General features: G+C 40.0%; 1 protein-coding gene across 2 annotated transcripts; it reads left to right on the top strand.

Moving 5' to 3' along the window:
• The first annotated feature begins 14188 nt into the window (after nt 1-14188).
• Ctla4 (cytotoxic T-lymphocyte associated protein 4) lies at nt 14189-20716 on the top strand. Of its 2 annotated transcripts, XM_050154243.1 has the most exons (4): nt 14189-14349; nt 17228-17575; nt 18122-18231; nt 19545-20716. In XM_050154243.1, the coding sequence occupies exons 1-4, from the start codon at nt 14241-14243 to the stop codon at nt 19647-19649; spliced, it is 672 nt and encodes a 223-aa protein (XP_050010200.1). In that variant the 5' UTR covers nt 14189-14240; the 3' UTR covers nt 19650-20716. The 2 variants fall into 2 exon arrangements, with proteins under 2 accessions (XP_050010200.1, XP_050010201.1); XM_050154244.1 differs by lacking the exon at nt 18122-18231.
• The last annotated feature ends 142 nt before the right edge of the window (nt 20717-20858 follow it).

Raw genomic sequence — 20858 nt, 5'->3', positions numbered from 1 at the left:
AGACAATAGATCAAAAAATAAATTTTAGGAACATTCAGAATAAGATGAATAGTATCTTGTTCCTTTATCAAAACTAGCTTTTTGACTGCATGAATTTAATTAATTCCTTCCTTCTTTACTTCCTCCCTCCTTCTTTCCTTCCCTCCTTCTCTCCTTCATCTGCTCTCTCTCCTCCCCTCTCTTCTTTCTTCTCTCCCTCACTCCTCTTTTTGGCCCCTCAAGGTTTTCCTTTCATGATCGTAGTAACTGGCAGAGGTTGCTTTACAATTGCACTGTGAAAACACGGATCTCATGCAAATAGTTTATAGTGACTTTTAGTTTGAAATTCCTCATGGTTCAATTTCAGATAAAGGGTGAATGTTCTTGGAAAGTTTGAACTTAATCAGAAAAGTTATTTTAGAATTATTATCTTAGAGTAGTATCTGGGGTTTTAGACCTGGAAATATTTTCTAACTGGCTATGTCCATTCTTTGCTCAGAGGTTTGGGCTAATCCATTAATCACTTAACAATAAGTTTTTCCTGGGTCCTGCCTACCACGTCATAGTGTTTTCCTCCACTTCTTACCCACTTGCACACATTTAGTTTCACTTCTACTGCTTGCAATGCACCATGGATTAAAACAGAATATACCCCAGCTTTAGATTATAACTGGGTCAAGTTTAGAAGGACTCAAGCCCAGTTTATGAACTTTTCCACAAAATTGACTTGGGTTTCAAGAGTGTAGTGAAATGAGAACATGGGGGCGTTTAGAATATAGTCTGTTCTCAATTTATCTATTCTTTGAAAACCACGGTCTGGTTTCAACCGTACTAATCTTGGACAGTTGAATTAGAACAACAGAGGCAAGTCCTATCCATCCATGGAGCACAACAGCTCCCTTCTAAGAACAATAAACTGCAGGGGAAGGAGGTTCAGGGTTTTCCCTGTGGGGCTTGCCAGCAGAGGACTGCGAAAGATAATGTAAAACAGACGCAGCAGATCTTGTGTGTGTGTTGATCTCTCTAGAGAGGTCCTGGGTTTCAAGAAGACCCTATTTGTGTCTCACCTCTCTTTTCTTCAGTTTCTTTAACCTGTGTTCTCAAATGTCTTTATTTCCCTAATCCCCTCCTACAGGTTGTGGTTGTTGTCTGAAGTTCTTCTGTCAATGAGGCTTAGAACTGATAATTGTTCAAGACTTGGATCCAAGGAGTTTTGGACCATGGGACTGACTGATAGCTTGGGAATTGGTGACTGGACCACCTCTAAGCTCAGGTAAGACCCTTCTTTCTTGAAATCCCTGTCACTTGGTACTCAAGAGTACTGAGTTTCTGCTTTAACCTAGCTTTCTCTGATCAATCATTTTCCCCAAGGGCAGAAGTTCTGATGACTCGAGCTCCATGTCTATCGTGGGGCCTTTCTCATCACCTCTGTTGCCAGATCTTCTGAACTGCCTGCCTAGATTTCTTTTTGTGTTTACCCCACCTCCTTGTATGCAATCTCTTTGCTATAGGTTTCCAGACTGTGATGTGGATGACTCACACTTTGTTTAGTATAACCTTTAGCTCACCCCCTTGGGTCCTGGTGCTCTGTTGTGGTCCTACAGAAGTAAGTGATGAAATGATCTCCGTTGTCTCCATCTTCTCGAGGTTACAATTAGAGTATCTTCCGTTCTAGTGAAGCTGCTTTCACTGAAAACATTCTTGGTAGTGAAAAGCCTATAAGACAGTATTCCCATCTTCTTCAAAGTCTTTATTTATTTGCAGTTTGCAAGCAAATTTGACATCTTCCTTTATAATTTCTTCTTAACTGCTGACCAGCGGGTGGTTTTGAGTTTCGTATCAAAACCAAGGCAGGATTTTAAGGTAATAAAATGTCACGTTTATTTTTCTAGTCTGTAACAGCAACAATGTATTTTAAAAGAGACATCACTGACCAGTGAGTGTGTCTCTAGAAAATACAGTCTTTCGTGATGTTGCATTTTGATTTTGAGTTCTGTGCACATGTTCTTAAGAGGATGATGAGGCAATTGAACTTTTCATTACAGAAAGTCTTTTTGAGCTATCATGAGCTGTGGAAGCTATCTCTCTGGACATTTCCTAGATTTCCCCTTCTTATATCCTAGAGGTGTCTCGCTGCATGTTGCAGTGGTGTGCAGAGGTCTGTGCAATTCTGAAAGTTGGACCTTTTCTTCTCTTGTCTGCTTCCTGAGAGGAGGCCAGGAGGGCAGAATTTTAACTATACAGGTATGGATTCCTGTAGCAGAGTGGGAGGGAGGGAAAGAGAGAAAAGGGAAGGGAGGGAAGGGGAGAGAGAGTGTGAGAGATTTGTCTTTTTCTTCTCTTCTTCTTCTTCTTCTTCTTCTTCTTCTTCTTCTTCTTCTTCTTCTTCTTCTTCTTCTTCTTCTTCTTCTTCTTCATTGTCGTCGTCGACAGAAGTCTCACTCTGTAGCTTAGGCTGACTTAGACCCTGTATGTAGCCCAGGTTGGCTTCAAACTTGCGGCTCCTACCTCTACCTCATTCTTCAGAGTTCTGGGGCCACAGATGTAAACCTGTATGCCCAATTGGAAAAAGGTATCTAATTCAAAACATTAGCCTGACAGAGAGAAATTAGTTTAAAAAATTATTCTAAAATTGTTTAATTTTTTTTCAGTTTTCTATCAGCAATATGTTCAGGGTTGCACAACTGAACACAGAAATTTCTAGGAATTCCCTGATATCCCTGACACTTCAAGGTTTACCTTAAACTAAAGGCAATCTGTTTGCTCATCCTGATTAGTAAGTTTTGTCTGATTTCTGTGAAGTTAGACACTAAAGACACATGTTAAGAAAATGCAAAGACTGAAGCTGGTGTGAAACCAAACTAATCTACCTGCTGGTGAGCTCTAGCCACATTGTCATGAACAGTAAGAGGTCTGCTTGAAAGGTCCAGTTCTCATGTTCTAAGTTTCAACAAATTAGGGCCCAGAACTCAGATTGCATTAAATACATTTTTTATTTTTCTAATAAAATTTCCCTTATGATATATGTTTAATACCTTGGTTGTAGTTACAGTATGCATATGTCCAAACTCACCAAGCTGTGTGCATCAAATGTGTATATACATTACATCCGAATAAAGTCTTTTAAACTTGCATTAAAGCCTTATTTATTTATCAGTCATACAAACCATATGCTTGTGTATTGAATTAATTGCATCTATAATGTTTGTTATCTTCACAGAAAGGGTATTTCTTTCTGTACATAGCACTTTTATAGTAGTCTTTACACATGAAGCACTTTCAGATGGTTGTGCTGCTGACAAGGTGGCCAGAGTGGAAGAGCTGATGGTCAAGGGCATGCTGAGAAATTGGGGTGATGGTGGAAGATGTGCCTGAGAAGTTGGGGCTCAGATGTGGACTCATTTAGATGTTGAATCTCTGAAATAAGAAAAGAATCTATATCCATATTTCTGTCTTTTTAAATTTTCTCCTTCATATCAGGTTCTTGAAGTTCTGACAAACCTGGAATACATTTTGTGTTCTATAACCTTGGAATGACTCAGTTTTTATTTTAGTTGTTTTCCTATTTTTATTACTACACAATAGTAATATTCCTAAAGATGGAAACCACATATAAATAAAATAAGAACATAAAAATTTTATGTAATGTCACACATAGCTGTGTATAATCCTGCATGCATGTTCTAGTTTAAGTTTATAAAATAGATCACATCTTAAATTTTCTAACCTGTTTTTCCATATAAAATCATGAAGGGAGATACATATTTTATCATCACTGTGTCCAAGATTAAAAGTACATTTCCAATTAAAAATTATTTAGTCTGAAAGTTGGCTCTTCCTAATTGAGCCTTCTATTTCTCAGGCAGGCAGATTAAAATCTGGTGATATTATACAGTTTGATTCATGTTGAGGCAAAGCCAGGCGAATAACAAAAGCCTACAGGGCCCTTCCTCCATTTTTTCTATTACTAAGTCCCACATGGAAAACTAGGGTTTTTGAGCAAAAAACTTCTAGTCTTGGAGTTTAGTTGCCTACTTCTGGGGAAGATCAATTGACTTAACATTTATGGAAAGTATTTTCTGAAAAAGAATTTGTGAATCTTAATGATTGGTTTTCAAACTTTAAGACTTCAGTTGAGCTCTCTACAGCGATGCTGAAGCATCTTGGTCCCTTCTCAGGCTGCTATAAATCTCTGTCAAGTCTATCAGAATCCACTATCAGCAGAAATATGGTTAGAACTAGTAAAAATTTCCTGACTTTTGGGTTTATGACTTAAAAAAATCTTTATGTTGCAGTAATTTGACTTAAAGAGTCTGAAAAAGGTTCTGTGAGTCTTATCAATCACAATAAATTTTACTTGCTAAATTTAGTACTGGAGAGATGTTATTTATGTGCTCTTTGTGTAGAAATATCTCACAGAGCACATATTTGGAGGTGTTGTGCTATCAGGTGACTTTTGGAATTTCATAAAAATTTCACCCACTCACAACCAATGCTTTCCCACTGATTAACTTTGTCAGATGGGTCATAACTGATACTTGAGTGAATATATATGTATGTATATGTATATATATATATATCAAATTCTCTTTCATTTAAAGTTTCTCTTTTGTCTTTCTTCCCTGGTTCAATTTGTTTCTCATTTTTTTCCTTCCCTTTCACTCAAATTAAAAATCTTGAGGCTTTAGTGATTTCTGGCTTGTGTTTGCTGTAAAAGACAAGTAAAATCAGACAAATAAATGTCAGTGCCTCACGTTTTACCACGACTGTTAAAAGCAGTGCTGTCTGTAGAGTCAGAGAACTGAGGAAGTGGCTCATGTACTCAGGGGAAACGGTGGCTCCAAAAGATGAGAAGAAAAGGTGTATTTACTCCACAGTATTACCATAAACTTGGTTCTAGAGACATATTTAATAAATCAAGGTCCTATGTTCTAGCAGAATATTTCATTTTAAAATATGACTTTTGTGTCTCTTTTTCTTTTTACAATATGAGTTTATTCCTAATACATTCATTTGTTCTAAGTTTATATTTTCTTTCTAATACAAAGGGTGACACACGAGGGATATGGCTGACTCAGGGGTATTGACCTGCTCATATTTTGAGAGGGCAGGAAACAAGTGTCTCTGGCTTATACTACCTGTCAGCATTTCTTAACCAAGGGAACAGAAATGGCCAGAACCACAGAGTTCAAAGTTTACGTGTAACGAGAAATTGATTAGTCAAATTGAATAATGTTGGGAAATAATAGCACCATGAGTGACAGATGGGCTCTAAATAGTGTCCGTGTATGGAATTCCACAAAGAAATGCAGAAATTGTGCTTTGAAAGTGTTGGGTTTCAGCTGCATTCATGACTAAAACCCTCAGTAGGTCCTATGACTATGGCTGTGGGATGACCTACCTTCCTGCTCATGGATAAACAACTGGCCAGAGTGTTTCATCTGAACACTCCAGTTTAAGAAAGTTGCTAAATGCAATCAGCTGCTTCTAACTCATCCTCCATAGCACACTTCAATAATGCGATCCTTGGGCTAAACTTTCCTACCATGACTGTAGGAGGAGGGCCTGCTTGATTTTCCTGGCTGCCCAGCAAGCTCAGACCTGAAATAATCACACAAAGCTGTATTATTTAAAACATTGCTTGGCCCATTAGCTCTAGCTTCTTATTGGCTAAGTCTTACATTAATTTAGTCCATTTCTATTAATCTGTATATTGTCATATGGTAGTGGCTTACTGGCAAAGATTTGACATGTCTAACTCTGGCGGCTCCATGGCATCTCTCTGACTCCACCCTTCTTTCTCCCAGCATTCAGCCCAGTCCTCCCTGCCTAGCTCTGCTCTATCTTGCCCTGTACTGCTATAGGCTCAAAGCAGTTCTTTATTCATTAACCAATAAAAGCAACAGATAGACAGAATGGCCTCCCACACCACATGGTCTTCCTCCATCTCATTTAGCTACTCTACAATTGAGTAACCTTTAGGAAACTGTGTCCTGGGAGGGCAGAGCAGAATGATCATAGGTCAGACCTTGACGCTGGCTAGCGATGGCTCAGTGTGATGTGTGGTCAGTGTTGTGGAAGATGACAAATACCAGAATCTTTTCCCTTGCCACAGCCTGTAAAGGATTTGTCTATCTCTCTGTGTGTGTGCGTGTGTACAAGCACACGTGCTCATGAGAACATGTGCTTGTGGCATATTCTTCACCATCTAGTCATGTGCTAGTCCCCATTTTACTTTTGATTTTGAGACAGGGTCTCACTAAAATTTATAGGCTAGCCCTAACAGTGATCCTCTTCCCTCAGCCTCTCAAGAAACTTAGATTACAGGCTTGGGTCACGTTTCCTGGCTAAGTTTCTGACCACAATCTATGCTGGTTCAAGCTCTTGGGAAGATGGTGAATGGCGATGAAGGAAGAGAAGAGAATTAAATTAGAGCCATGGGATTTGGGATCTTAACTTGGTCCTGTCATCAGCAGCCTATGTGTAATTTAGGACAGACTATTTTGTCTGTTTTGGTGTTTGAATCTCCTGCCAAGTTAGGAAGCGTTTGTTTGGATTCTAGGATGAAATTTCTGCACATGGCAGGTGTGACCAGCTAATTCAAGCTCCTGCCATCTTGACGAACTGTGCCTTTGAACTGGGAGCCAAAAGAAACCCCTTCTCACTTGAGTTGCTTTTGCCAGGGCTGTTGCTGTTTTTTTTTTTTTTAATGACAATAGGAAAGGTCATGAAAATATGTATCTCTGATAAAGCCTCTTACAAGAACTTATTCATAACTTTGTTATAACAAGAGTGAAGGATTAAGGGAAAAAGTCATAAAACTTACATTTCACTTGTAGGTGTATGAAGATAAGGAGACTTGGAAATAATAAAGCTTAACCCAGAGCATTGCATTTAGCTAGAGATAGGAGAGTTTTAAAATACTTAATCACATAAAGTAAAGAGCTTGGGAAATCAAAACATAGGTATTTTTATTGTGTCTACAGGTTGACTTCTTGTTCTTTAAAAAAAAAATCTCATTTTCATCTCCATGTGCATGAAGGTCTGGCAGGCAGGGATTGGCCTTCAGTTGAAGCAGCCTCTGCATCTCACACAGTCATTTAGAGCAGCAAAACTCTTCCTCGCTGACAAAGCCAGGGAATAATGTCAGCTGAAAAGGTAGCAAGAACTACTTGCATAGCCCCATGAAAGAGCGTACAGAAAGCCCACCTCTGAGAAACATCCATTTTTGCTTAATTTATGGTGTGGATTCTAGTTGCCTAGGGACTGAAATTAATCTGCCACATCTATTTAAATAAATCTAGCTCTGCCCATATTTTCCACCCTCTCGTGGTAGTGAAGTTTAACATTTCTTTCCAGTCACTTTGCATAGCGTTTCCTTTTTCTGTGTCTCTTTCGAAGTGTGACTGATCGATTCTTCTTCAGCAATCTCTTCGGTAGATGATAGCCTTTTTCCTTTGCAGCTGATGCTGAAAGGAGCTGTATCGTGATGAGCTAATTAACACTAAAATAGAGTCTCTAACCTTAATTAGGCAAGAGTATAGGCTCCACGTAATGGGATGTCTTGACTGCACGCTATGCAAATATTAGGCTCTTCATTCTTCCCGTTGCCTCTGAAACCATCACACAAAGGATGTTTTGCAGTATGAAGCACACTCAGTGCCAGGTGCAAACCCCTCACCCAAAGGCTCGTAGTTTGGTTGTATTAGCTGGGGAAAGAAAACAGAAGGAAAAAAGTTGAATGATATTAAAAATTGAAGTAGACTCAGAAAGAGCTTTTGAAAATTGGAGGAATTTCACGATTCAACTAAGTGGTTCAGTCACCCCACTTGACTATGTACCTCATTTGGAATTCTAATACACTTCATGCAGACACCACTGAGAATTATGCAAATCTTAAGGGAGCTTTCAAGTCCAGCAACCACTAAGAGTACTATAATAAGGCCAATCTGGGGTTTACTTAGGCAATTTGGATATAGGAAGACAGTGACGAGATGAAGTCACAGTGAACCCCCGGGTCCTAATTTTAGCCAGTGATTTTCATTTCCTTCACCACCAACTTTTAAAAAATACTGGAGTGGTAAAAGTAAACATAAAGTTGACTTTCCCCTTTCAAACCTGATGACAACATCCTGGAGAGCAATACCCTCAGACATTTGAATAACCAGCCCTAGTATGACATCATGAAAGCTGCTATAAACAATGCTTAAGTTCTGTGTAGAGTGGTGAGGCTTTTAATTTGGTCAGACAGAAAAACAAAACAAAACAAAACAATTGTTTGCTCTCAGGAAACTACCAAGGAAGACACGAGAGGGACAGAAATCCAGCAAACATACATGTCAGCCTAGAACCTGGTTTTATTCTAAGATGCCATTTGTCAAAAAGAGGGAACAATAAAAAGGGTGTGTTGTGTAATAACTGAATTTGGCCATTGGTAACTTTGTGTTCAACAGATAAACTAATATTTTAGTCCTAGGCCCAAAACTCCCATTTACCGTGGCTGGTGTCAGGGTGCATTCCCGTTGCCCCTCATAGTAAGTCTCAAACTAGTCTTTTCATTATTTTAGATCTAGTTGGTTGATTTGTTTGCACGGGCTCCTTGAACAATTACAGCAAACATAAGAACCTTAGAATGAGGAACTTTTTATGGATGGAGAAGATGAAGAACAGAGAATTTGAAGGTCTTCTATGGGGACAGGTTTAGCAAGGAAAGATGTTGACTACCAAGCCTGACAACCTGAGGAGGAAGGAGAGAACTGACTCCCTCAAGGCGCCCTTTGATCTCTACTAGTGCACGAAGGAAACAGTACAACCAGGATTTGAACTTCTGTCTGTGTGACTCCAACCATACTATTAGCCAACCCGCTAGGCTCTTCAGTGCTCATCTAGTGTAAAAGTTCTTCTGTTCATGTGTTGCTTTCACTGGTTCATGAATAAAGAAACTGCTTTGGACCTGATAGGGCAGAACTTACGTAGGCGGTGAAGACAGAACTGAATGCTGGGAAGAAAGGCAGAGTGAGAGATGCCATGGATTCTCCACAGGAAATAGACATACTGGACCTTTGCTGGTAGGCCACGACCTTGTGGTGATATACAGATTAATAGAAATGGGTTAAACTAATATGTAAGAGTTAGCCAATAAGAACCTAGAGCTAATGGCCAAGCAGTGTTTTAATTAATACAGTTTCTGTGTGATTATTTTGGGTGTAAGCTAGCTGGGCGGCCGGGACAAACAAAGGCCCCACTTCCTTGCAACACCCATCAAGCTTCCAATTGTCCCGTTAATTATTATTACTTTCTCAGTGCTGAATGAGATTAAGAGAAGTAATGAGGCTGGCAGCCCAAGTTGAACTACAGAAATTCTCTACCGTGTTCTACATACAAAAGGGCTCTGGTGGGCTACTATGTGCGAGGTTTGTCTGCAAGCATCCCGAAAATAGAATATGATGTAGGGGAGGCAGAATTCTACAGGGGTGATTAGCATAAATACAAGGCATATGATGTAATATGTTAATGTTGTATATAACCTAAAAGGAGAAAATATGTACTGGATGGAGATCAGGGGCAAATATTTAAATCCAGTGTCTTCTGCTTGATAGGTACAGCCAGACTGATCAAGGTTTTAACAAGAAGCAGGTGGTTCAATGAAAATCAATCAACGGAAGAATCCTTTGAGAGATACTAAGGAATGCAGTGACAATGAACCCTGACTGTCCACAGTGGAAAGGGTTATCAGTCTTAAGACTAAAGGGACCCAGTTGGTGGGGGCTAGAATACAACTAGGTTTCAGGGAGAAATGATGTCTTAAAATGGAACTCACTTGAACTCATGGGGAGGCACTGTTACGACTGTACTCAGGGCCTGAATCTCAGAACCAGAAGAGACGGAATCCCTTCGTTTCATTTTGGTCTAAATCCTCCAGATGCCAATGTAACAGGGAATGGGGGCAATAGACACAAGGGTCCTGCTTTCCAGGGGTAACAGAGGTCTGAGGAAAGAGGATGGGAGTAATCGGGAGCAGGAGACTTGTCCTTTCTATGTTCTGTTTTTGAGCTGGTATGTTGCTGACCACATCACACACACACACACACACACACACACACACACACACATTTGTGCTCTGCCAACCGTGAGCTACTTGCTGACACCCTAAGACAATAGTATAATAGAGTTACTGCCATGTACACTTCCTTTTTGTATTTCATTTTGTTTCTTAATGGTGCTCATGATCAAGGCTCACATCCAGTCCTCAGCATATTTTCATCTTCCTCTTTAATCTAGAATTGTCCTCTAAGTTTTTTATGTTTATCCTTGCCCAAGATACTAACTTTTAAAGAAAGCACAATGCCAGACCAAGAGTTTTGTGAGGCACAGGTTTGACTGATAATTTCTTCGACATTAGACTCAATGTGAACATCTTGGAAATCTTGCTGCAGAGGTTTAGCATCCTCAATTCCCTGTATCTGGAGACACATAATTTCAGAATGTTCCATCACAAGTGGACTGCACTATCTACTAAACTCAGGTCCAATCATCTAGTGACTGATATATGTGAATCCCTTTTTATCCACACTTTTTCCACCCATACTTCTTTACAGTCAGTGAACTTGATTGCAGGGACAAGAGATAGTTTTATAGAAGTAAAACCTGGCAGATGTTCTTTGAAAGTTACTATAATTACCTTCATCTTTTCCAGTGTTAAACTGTTTTTAATACACTCATCAAACATTTCTAGAGTGTTCATGTCAAGCCTTCCTCTATGGGATTTTCACCAGTGTTTTCACAGTTGTCATGACAATGTCTTTGGATCATACCTCTTCCCTGAGGATTCCTGTTGGAAATAGTTTGGATCTTTCTATAGATGCCTTGATATGACAGCATTACCCTTGAAAGAGCTTTGGTAAGTAGAAGCCATTGTCCGGGGAACAGTAGACTCTCAAGGCAACAACTGGCAAGTCTTCATGGCAGGATTCAAGTTTAGTTCTCTTAGACTTCTGTGTCTCCTTTTATGGGAGATATGATGAGTCAGTTAACTATCAAGCCTTTCTTTATTCCTTTATTAAATGGGAAAAGTAATGCTCCTTTTTTTTTTTTTGATTTTTCAAGACAGGGTTTCTCCTGGAACTAGCTCTTGTAGACCAGGCTGGCCTTGAACTCACAGAGATCCGCCTGCCTCTGCCTCCCAAGTGCTGGGATTAAAGGCGTGTGCCACCACTGCCCGGCTGCTCCTTCTTTTGTATGGTTATTATGTGGCCTGAGTGAGATAAAATGACAAATATTTGGACAATTTTTGATCACTGCCCTTGTGATGGTTAGTGTTAACTATCCACTTGATGGAATCTGGAATCATCTAGAAGGCAAACACTTGGGCACATCTGTGAGAGATGCGTTAGTCGCATGGCATACCTATGAAGGATTGTGTTGAAAAGGTTAACTGTGATCAGCAGCCACTTCAAGGTCCTGCTGCCTTGACTACCCTTCTATAATGGGCTGTGAGCCCTGAATTGTGCGCCCAAGAAAGCCTCTTTTCCCTTAAGTTGCTTTTGTTCGGGTGTTTTATCACAGCAACTGGAGAAGAAACTGTGAACCATCATTTTTTCCAAGCCATACATCTTGTGTCCCTGAAGTCACTCCGTTGATTCAATGACTATAGATAAGTCCCATAGGAACCTTGTCTCCAAAGCTGTCATTACCTTTGTTAATGGGGGGTTATAAAGCTATGACCCATAGGCCAAGTCCAATCTCATTTGTGTTTATAAATAAAGCTTTATTAGAAAGCAGTCACACACACATTTGTTTAAGCATGGTCTATGGATGTCCCCACCCTAAACTTGAAGAACTGAGTAGTGGCCATAAGCCACATGGTCTGCAAATCAGAATATATTTACTATATGTTTTTTACATGAAAACTTTGAGAATTCTTGCTGCTTAGGGTTATTGCAGGAAACTCCTGTCTGGTTATATCTCACTCTTTCTCGAACCCATCTTCCCTTTCTTTCTGGGCCAGAAGAAAGTTTTATGAAGTTTGATCTTAGTTGTGCAGATGACTTTTTGTGTTTCATTGACTCTTGCAGAAGTATCAGCTCTTATCAGGTTCTTAGGCAAATACTGTTCTTTTTGTCTGAATACACTCACCTCTTACTTTTGTCCTTAATAATGAACTCAGCGTTTTCCTCATCCAAGAAAACTTTCCTTGTGCCCACAGTTGAATCAATAGCTTCTGTTTCTCTGTAGCTTGTGCAATGCTTCAACTTTGTCATATATCTCATTCTGCCATCATTATAATAAGCCAACTGCCATTGCCACTGCTGTGAACTCACCTAGAGGACAGGAACATGTGTGTGTGTGTGTGTGTGTGTGTGTGTGTGTGTGTGTGTGTATTCACTTTTAAAGTCTTTAGTGTCCAGCCTGGGACCTGGCCCAAAATAAGTGCAATTAGGTTGTCATGGCTTCTTGGGTTATGAATTGGGAGCTTCTCTATTGTGCTGGGGAATATAGAAGAGAGACACATCTCAGGAGGTTTCTTAGAGTGTTGGCAACTTAGCTAAATTCTAGAGGATGTGGAGAAGATAAAATGAGGCATAGGAAGCTTGTGGAAATGTGATAAGACCTGAAAGAAGCATGTTGGGAAATGACATGCTGAGAGAAAGGTGTGTGCGAGAGAATGCTAGCAGACAGGCTTTAAAGGAAGCACTCTACTAACCTCTTCTGATAGGGTGCAGAGATGGCAGGAAGCCACAGAAACACTGGAAACACCTACCTCTACCTCCCCGCTGCTGAGGTAAAAGGTGTGCTCCGCCTTTAACTGTCAAGCAATCAACTGTGCTATATTGTCATCCTAATCCAAACCTAAGTGCACATATTTCCTAGCATGTTATAGATTCTCAATAAACATCCCTTTCATCCTTGAACTATATGAAAACTGCCAAAATATAAGGAGAGTATTCAATTTAGTATTCTAAACAATGTGATATATATAGTGTGTACTAATCATCCTAAATGTTTAATATGCACTAATGTATAATACTTAAATATTCTAATATTAAAAATTCTAGAAAATTTAATGTTATAAAATTATCATAGTATTTATGGATGAATATTTGTACTCTCTACAGCTTTCATGAGCTTAAGAACTCTGGTCATATTTATTCTTAGTGTTGAATTTTTTTTTCTGGTGTTGGGAAATGAGCCTAAGGCCTCCTGTATACTATGCTGGTACACTACCACTGAGCTGCGTCTCCACCACTGAGCTGTGTCTCCATTATCACTGAGCTGTGTCTCCATTATCACTGAGCTGTGTCTCCATCACTGAGCTGTGTCTCCACCACTGAGCTGCGTCTCCATCACTGAGCTGCATCTCCGTCCTTGTTTTTAGGTTTTACCCTTTAAAAGACAGGGGTACACAGAAAAACAGCAACAAAACAAAAATAAAACAAAAGAAAGAAAACAGAAGTCTTATTATTAAAAAAGACTCATTCTCCTGTGGAGGTTTTGAATGCCTTTTCATTTGGATTGACTTTTCCCGAGCTCTCTATAACTCTGTTTTGCCTTTGTGAAGGCTTTAAGAATATCCAAATTCTTTCCCAATTGTCAAAATCAGAGGCAGTTTCCCCTGCTTTGTGTGTATATGTCATTCATTTATGTGGTTTTGGCATTCTCTCTCAATAAAATGGAGTTAGGTAAAATAAACCCTTTTCACATCTCTGGGGCTTATAGAAGGTCAGAACTTCACAGCTAGAACACATATTTTTAATAAATGCTTTCCATAGCCAAATTCTACCATCAGTCCTAGGACTAAGGGCTGGTTACGGGGATGTCAAAAAATACTGGGTGATTAAAGATGACCAGACAGGTGGATAAAACTGGGATTGGGTTTAGGGGTACCTTGTACTACAGGAAATTCTACTCTCCAAGGCTCTACCTATCCAGATCCTCGGTTGACTTGAAGCTTCAGTTTCAAGTTGAGTACATTTTCCATCCATGGATTTGCTTGTTTTGTTCAGTTTTACTTTGAGTAGTTGAGGTCGTCTTTACGACGTAACTGCTTAACCCACGGCTTCCTTTCTCGTAAAACCAAAACAAAAAGGCTCTCTATTCATGTGCCATGTGTGTGTGGTACACACATGTAGCACGTACCTGGGATCAAAGCTGTCTATATAAAGTCCTTGAACCTGTGTGGGTTCAAACACATTTCAAAGCCTCAGGATCCTGAAAGGTTTCACTCTGCTTCCTGAAGACCTGAGCGCAGCTCCCATAAAGCCATGGCTCGTCTTGGAGTCCAGAGGAGCAAGGTCCAACTGCAGCTGGCTTCTAGGACTTGGCCCTTTGTAGTCCTGTTTGCTTTTCTCTTCATCCCAACTTTATCCAAAGGTGAGTGGAGACTTCTGGAGCATGGAGGTGGAGGAGGTGATTTTCCTACATGGGTTTCATTTCTTTCAGCACCTAAGGACAGTGATTTAAAGAAGAGCCATAAGTGAAAGGCAAATCTCTACCTTTCGGCTTAGCAGCTCTGTGTTCCAAAACAGGTGAAGGGGAGTTAACAGCAGCAAACAAGCAGAGACCACTAATAGCAGACTGGGGATTCCAGACAGCTGAGAATTCCAGAATCCATGAAAGCTGAGAATTAATCCACGAGAGCTGCTTTGGGAGAGAACAAGTTCAGATACTTTTGTAACATTAGGAGGACCTACAACTGCAAAACTAAGAAATTTAAGGGCTTCTGAAATCCTGAGTATATTTGATCTTGGTATCAGAGGGGCCTTAAGATTTTCCTCCTTTAAAAAAAAACCAACCAAACAAAAACAAAGCAAAACAACAACAACAACAAAAACTCACCTGGATTTAAATAAATATGACTTCTTTCTTGGTTTACTTTAAGCTTTTGAGACACTCTTAGTTTTTAAAGTTACCACACCTAAGGCTCAGGGGATATTGCAGAAGAAGGGGTGGAAAGACAGTGATAGCCAATAAATATTCCAAAGCGTATGGAGAAAGAGACCTCAATTCCATACAAATAACTACAGGTAACTAAGTAATATGGAGAGCAGGAGGCTTCCCCAGGGAAAAACACAAAACTAGCTATCCAATACCAAATGGGCACTCCTGAAGACATAATGAAAACAATATACACAGACTGAGTAGGTTGCATTTAAGAATACATACCTTTATGAGTGTGCATGTAACAACAAGTAATGAAAAAGAAAGACCATGAATTTGAAATAAGATAAGGAGGGGTGACATGCAAGGGTGGCGAAATAATGTAATTATATTAAAATCTCAAAAACTAAAAGTAATAATAAAAACAAATGAGGAAAATAAATTAGCTAATTATTTTAAAGATGATAATAGCTTGAAATTGAAAGAAGAAAGGAATGGAAGATGGCAGAAAGGGGAAAAGGAGGAGAGGAAGGAAAAAAGGGAAGAGGGAAGCAAAGGAGAAAGAAGAAAGGGAGAAGCAAGGAAGGGAGGAAGGGAGGGAAGCAAACACCAGTCTGGTTGTCCTAAGATTCATTTTATTTTTTTCTTCATAAAATCCCTAATTGTTACATTACCTACACATGTATTTTTAAGTGCAACTCCCTGATTTTCAGATGAAATAAAAGCTCTTGAGAGGCTGATACCAGGCTGGTTATGTTCCTTGAAATGCATATGTGTACCAGACCCTCACCCTTCCTCTTTCTAGACCCTTTAAATGAAGGAATTATGTAGTCTGTGTGAAACTGATGCATAAAAGATATTTGATGATTTAATTTCTACCAAAGAAGCAATAGTCGTGTACAGTTTCTTGTCTGAATGGGTTGCAAATCTTTAATGTGGGAGAAAGCTTCCTAAAACTCTCTAGTGGGGTTTCCATGGGACAGATGTGTAGAGACTGTGATAGCAGAGATGCAGGCCAGGCAGACACCTGATGTCACCAGCCAGGCTGTAGGAATAACCATGGCAACAGCGGCTGCAATATTGCTCTTTTTTTCTGAAGACAAATGTTCTGCAGTACAGGTGCTTGCAAGAGAAACTAGTATATCTACTACAGACTGTGAGCAGGAATGGAAACTAAGTTTTGGAAACTAAGCTTGGAGTAGTATTCAAGATTGTAATACGGAAGACACTGGATGCTAATTATTGTCTTGTTTTTGCAGTTGATGCTGGTGAACTGCCAATGACACTGTTCAGTTTAGGTTCTGGGTGTAATTTGTGATATTGACCAAATAGCAGCCAGGTTAGTTATGAAAAAATAATATGATACAAAACCACTTTTAAATTGAGTGCCAAGGGTAGAACCCAAAACCTTGTGTACTCTGACACCAAGCTATATCTCCACCCTTCTGCTTGTTGTAATTTGATTTTTAAAACAATGTCTTATTGTTTAGCTGAGGTTGGCCTTCATCTCCTGTATGCTGGGATTACAGATATGTATTACCAATACCAAGCTGCAAACCCACTAATTTCAAATGACGAATGACGAATGCATGTTTGTGTAGAGAGATGGTGTCGTCTGAGGACTTCCTTCTTTTGTAATATACAGAGAGGAAAGGGAAAAAAACAAAAACCCAAAGGACCAGGAAAGTGTTAAGTGAAGGAGGGAAGGAAGGCGGAAGAAGTGGCGGGGAGGCAGGGGAAGCCCACAGAAGTTAACAGCAGGGTTGCCTCAGCCCTGAGAGGAAATGACCTGGTGCTCTAGGCTCTGTGGCTTCCTCGTCTAATATCATAGGCCATGCTACCACTGTAAGACCAGGGACAGGGAAACCAGTGTACTGAGCTGAGGTCCAACTGTTCTTGTTGACAAAGGTATACTTATATAAGTGGGCAGACCATTTTGAGGTTCCTCCCTGCATGGAATAGTTCTATTATCACTGCAGGATGCTGGTCTGGAAGACCCTGCACTGTCAGGCACTCTAACTCCCTTTCTTACTGCATGTGAGAGAAAATGAGAGGAAGAACGATTTGCCAAAATGACACATTTCATGAGAGCCAGGTCTTCTATTTGCTGCATCAGGGCTCTCCTTGCCATAGCCAACTGTCTTCAAGAAACTATTTATCGTAAGGAAGTCTCGGAAAGTGACTGAAGACATCTAAAAGATGGGAGGTGGGTTGTTGGGTGGATGAATGGAGAGGCAAAAGGTAAGGGGGGTGATGAGTTTGTTGAGAGGCGATCTTATAGGTCATCCAAGATAAACCTTCCCTGTTATAAAGTGTGGCTTAGTATTCCCAACCATGGATGACCATGAATCCTTTGACTTTTCCATGCCAGCCATACAAGTGAGCCAACCTTCAGTGGTATTGGCCAGCAGCCATGGTGTCGCCAGCTTTCCATGTGAATATACATCATCACACAAGACTAATGAGGTCCGGGTGACAGTGCTGCGGCACACAAATGGCCAGATGACCGAGGTCTGTGCCACGACATTCACAGTGAATAATACGTTGGGCTTCCTAGACGACCCCTTCTGTAGTGGTACCTTCAACGAAAGCAAAGTGAACCTCACCATCCAAGGACTGAGAGCTGCTGACACTGGACTGTACTTCTGCAAGGTGGAACTCATGTACCCACCACCATACTGTGTGGGCATGGGCAACGGGACCCAGATTTACGTCATTGGTAAGCAAAGTCACTTCACTGCGAACATGAATGTTGCATTGCTGCTGTGTTTACACCAGAATAGTTCTGCTTCTTGGCTTGAGGTTCTTCATAGTGTGGGCTATGATTCGTAGCTGGAATTCCCTAGTTAGATGTTTTGCTTACAATGAGCAATTACATAAACACACTGACTGTGTTAAAATGTGTTTGGGGAGATGTTTTATGCTGCTGATAGGCTTGGTCCCTTGTTCTTTTATAACTATGAAATGTCCTTATCTTTATAATGGCACTGTGGGGAAGTCACACATCAGTCAGACTTACCTGTGGGTTACTGTACAAGTTAGGGTTGGCTAGCAAAACTTGGATGCTCTAGCTGTTTCCCTCCCTCCCTCTGTCCCTCCTTCTGTCCCTCCCTCCCTCCCTCCCTTCCTCCCTCCCTTCCTCCTTTCTTTTTTCTTTCTTCTCCATCCTTCTCTTCTTCCTTCTTCTTTTCTTCACTCATGAGGAAGTAGGGCCCTAGAAGTGAAAACTGTTTCAAGAGGTTTGTTCTTTGCTTTCTGTTTGCAGATCCAGAACCATGTCCAGATTCCGACATCCTCCTTTGGATCCTTGCTGCGATTAGTTCAGGATTGTTTTTCTACAGTTTCCTGATCACTGCTGTTTCTTTGAGCAAAATGGTGAGTGTAGTACTGATGTTGCTCTGGAGTTAATGGGGACACCTTTTGCTGTACCCTACTGACCAAGTGATGGAGGTGTGGGGTTGAAGTAATAAACAAAGAGCAGGAAGAACACACTAGAACCCCATGCACTGGCCTTTGAGGTTTCAAGATGACTAATACTGTACATGAACATGTTTGACAGTGAATGTTGTGTGCTTCTGAGCAGGGTTTCAGTTTGAGTAACTGTTTGAACAACAAGGGGCAACTGTTTTGGTCCTCACCATCTTGGCTATGGTCCTACCCTAAAACATAGAATTATTCTGGGCAGCTGCTGCTAGTTAAAACCACCTGAATAGCCTTTTATCCTTCTCCTGAGTATTTCTTCCCTGAAAACCATCTCTTGGTACCACTCTTGTGCCGTCTTTGTTCAAACCATAGCTGCTCGTATAATACCTATCCTAATATCTCCTTACAAAGGTGCCTTGATCACTCCCTAGTTTAGTGAATGAAAATCCTGATTTTATTTACTATATTAGTAATGAAAATAGAGATGTGTGGAATCAAGTCTCCAGTCCAGGTTTCTAGCAGTCCTTCTCAACCACTGCCGTGTGGGGCTGGTTTCCTTATCACAAACAACTCTTTGTTCTCACTCCTCACTTCCTCTTCTTGCTACCCCTCCATTTTTCCTTATTCCTCTACCTTTGTCTCTTTCTGGCTCTCCTTCCAGGTCTCTTTTTAACACACACACACACACACACACACAGACACACACACACACACACACACACACCTTTTCATTGAGCCTCTGTTCTGTTGCTGTCTTCCTTTTTTCATTTGCTATAAAATTACCACCCAGGCTAGCTAACTAGAATTCAGTTGTTGAAGTTGAGATGATGGAAACTGGAAACTAATACAGACAAAGAAAAAGCATAAAAGTAGTGGAGATGAGAAATAAAGTTTCAAAACAGGATATCAAAGCTACCTTTAAACATTTGCAGTACATTGATTATGACAGACAAGATCTAGTCAGTTATCTTGGGCATTTTGAGTGTTCTTGGTGAAGTTGTCTCAAAGCCTTTTTTCCCCCCTACTTTCTATTCTGGATTTGAATTGCAGATTCTGTTTTGGATTTGAATTGCAGAATTATTTCTCTAAGGTGAATTGAATAGCTGTATCGAGAAAATCTCCAAGAGTTTATAATTCTGCATGTTGTTGTGGATGTTTATTTTTGCTGGCGAGGGACCCAATATTTACTGAGCCCTATTATGGTTGAAAGTGGTTTCTGTATGCTTTGCTAATAATTGCTCTTTCTTTCTTTTTTTTTTTGGCAGCTAAGGAAAAGAAGTCCACTTACAACAGGGGTCTATGTGAAAATGCCCCCAACAGAGCCAGAATGTGAAAAGCAATTTCAGCCTTATTTTATTCCCATCCACTAGCAGACCATTTATGAAGAAGAAAGGCCGTACTTCAGCCTCTAAAACCTGAGGCAGTTTCAACTTTCTTTTGCTGTCCAGCTATTTTTACTCACTTGTGTATTTTAAGGAGAGTATGCCTCTCTTTAATATGAAGCTGGATGCAAAGTTCAAATTAAGCATACTACAATTTAAAGCTAAGGGCCAAGAACAGAGAATTGGATATTTCTGGAAGTATCACTTGGAAGCAACTTAAGGATGTAGCATTATGATGTGGGGTCAAGGAAATGTTAAGGAAAGGCACAGTCCAAAGAAAGGAAGGGGGCAGAGGATGGGGTTATATTGTCCATACTTTGTATTTACCTGTGAGGTGTTTATGACTTAAACAATTTTTAAATTTTTCATGTTGTTATTTTTTGATGAATGTATAGTTACGTGAAGATTTAAAAGTTTATCCACAGAGCTATGTGATAGTCAGTGATTCTAATGGTTACTTTGTTCCAACATGTATTTTAACTGCTATTGAACATGGATGTTTCATGTGCTGTTATGTATTTGCTGGTGGTTTGAATATAAACACTATATATTAGTGTCTTCCCACAGTGGGTTCTGGGGAAGTTATGTCGGGAAGTTCAGGACACTAATACATTAGGTAGGACACAAGGTCCTTTGTTAACTGGCTTGGAAATTGGACAAGGCTAAAGATCAGTGCTCAGATGTACTAAACTGGTGTTGACTTCAGCACTGGGTTTTTACACTCATTGTTTTGTTTTTTTTCTCTTTTTTTTTGATTTAGTTTTGTTTCTGTTTTTGTTTTCTTCAATGATTTGCAAGGGAAACCAAAGCTGGTGGTGTCTGTGTGAACCTGACAGAACACTGTTTTCAAGGACCTGCCTTACTCAGGAGTCCTGTAGGTCTGATCGTCTAGGAAGCTCCGGTATTGTGGCCCCTACTCCTCACAGACACAAAGTTAATATCACAGAAAGAAGAAATCAGCAGGAGGTAGAATTGGGTCCATGACAGTTTATGAAAATTAACACTGTTGGTGTTTTTTAACTCAATATTTTCCATGAAAATGCAACAACATGTATAATATTTTTAATTAAATAAAACTTTTGGTGATTGTTTTATGCCTTTATCATCCTTGTGTTTAAGTGTTATATTTGAGTCTGGATTTGAAAAATGTTTTAATTATGTGTTTGTGTGGAGGTGTGCACATATGTGTGCGGGGCC

Source organism: Alexandromys fortis, unplaced genomic scaffold (assembly GCF_014885135.2).
Source record: "Alexandromys fortis isolate MF-2015 unplaced genomic scaffold, M_Fortis_MF-2015_v1.1 scaffold_40, whole genome shotgun sequence".
NCBI lineage: Eukaryota > Metazoa > Chordata > Mammalia > Rodentia > Cricetidae > Alexandromys > Alexandromys fortis.
This window is presented reverse-complemented; position numbering and strand designations above follow the sequence as displayed.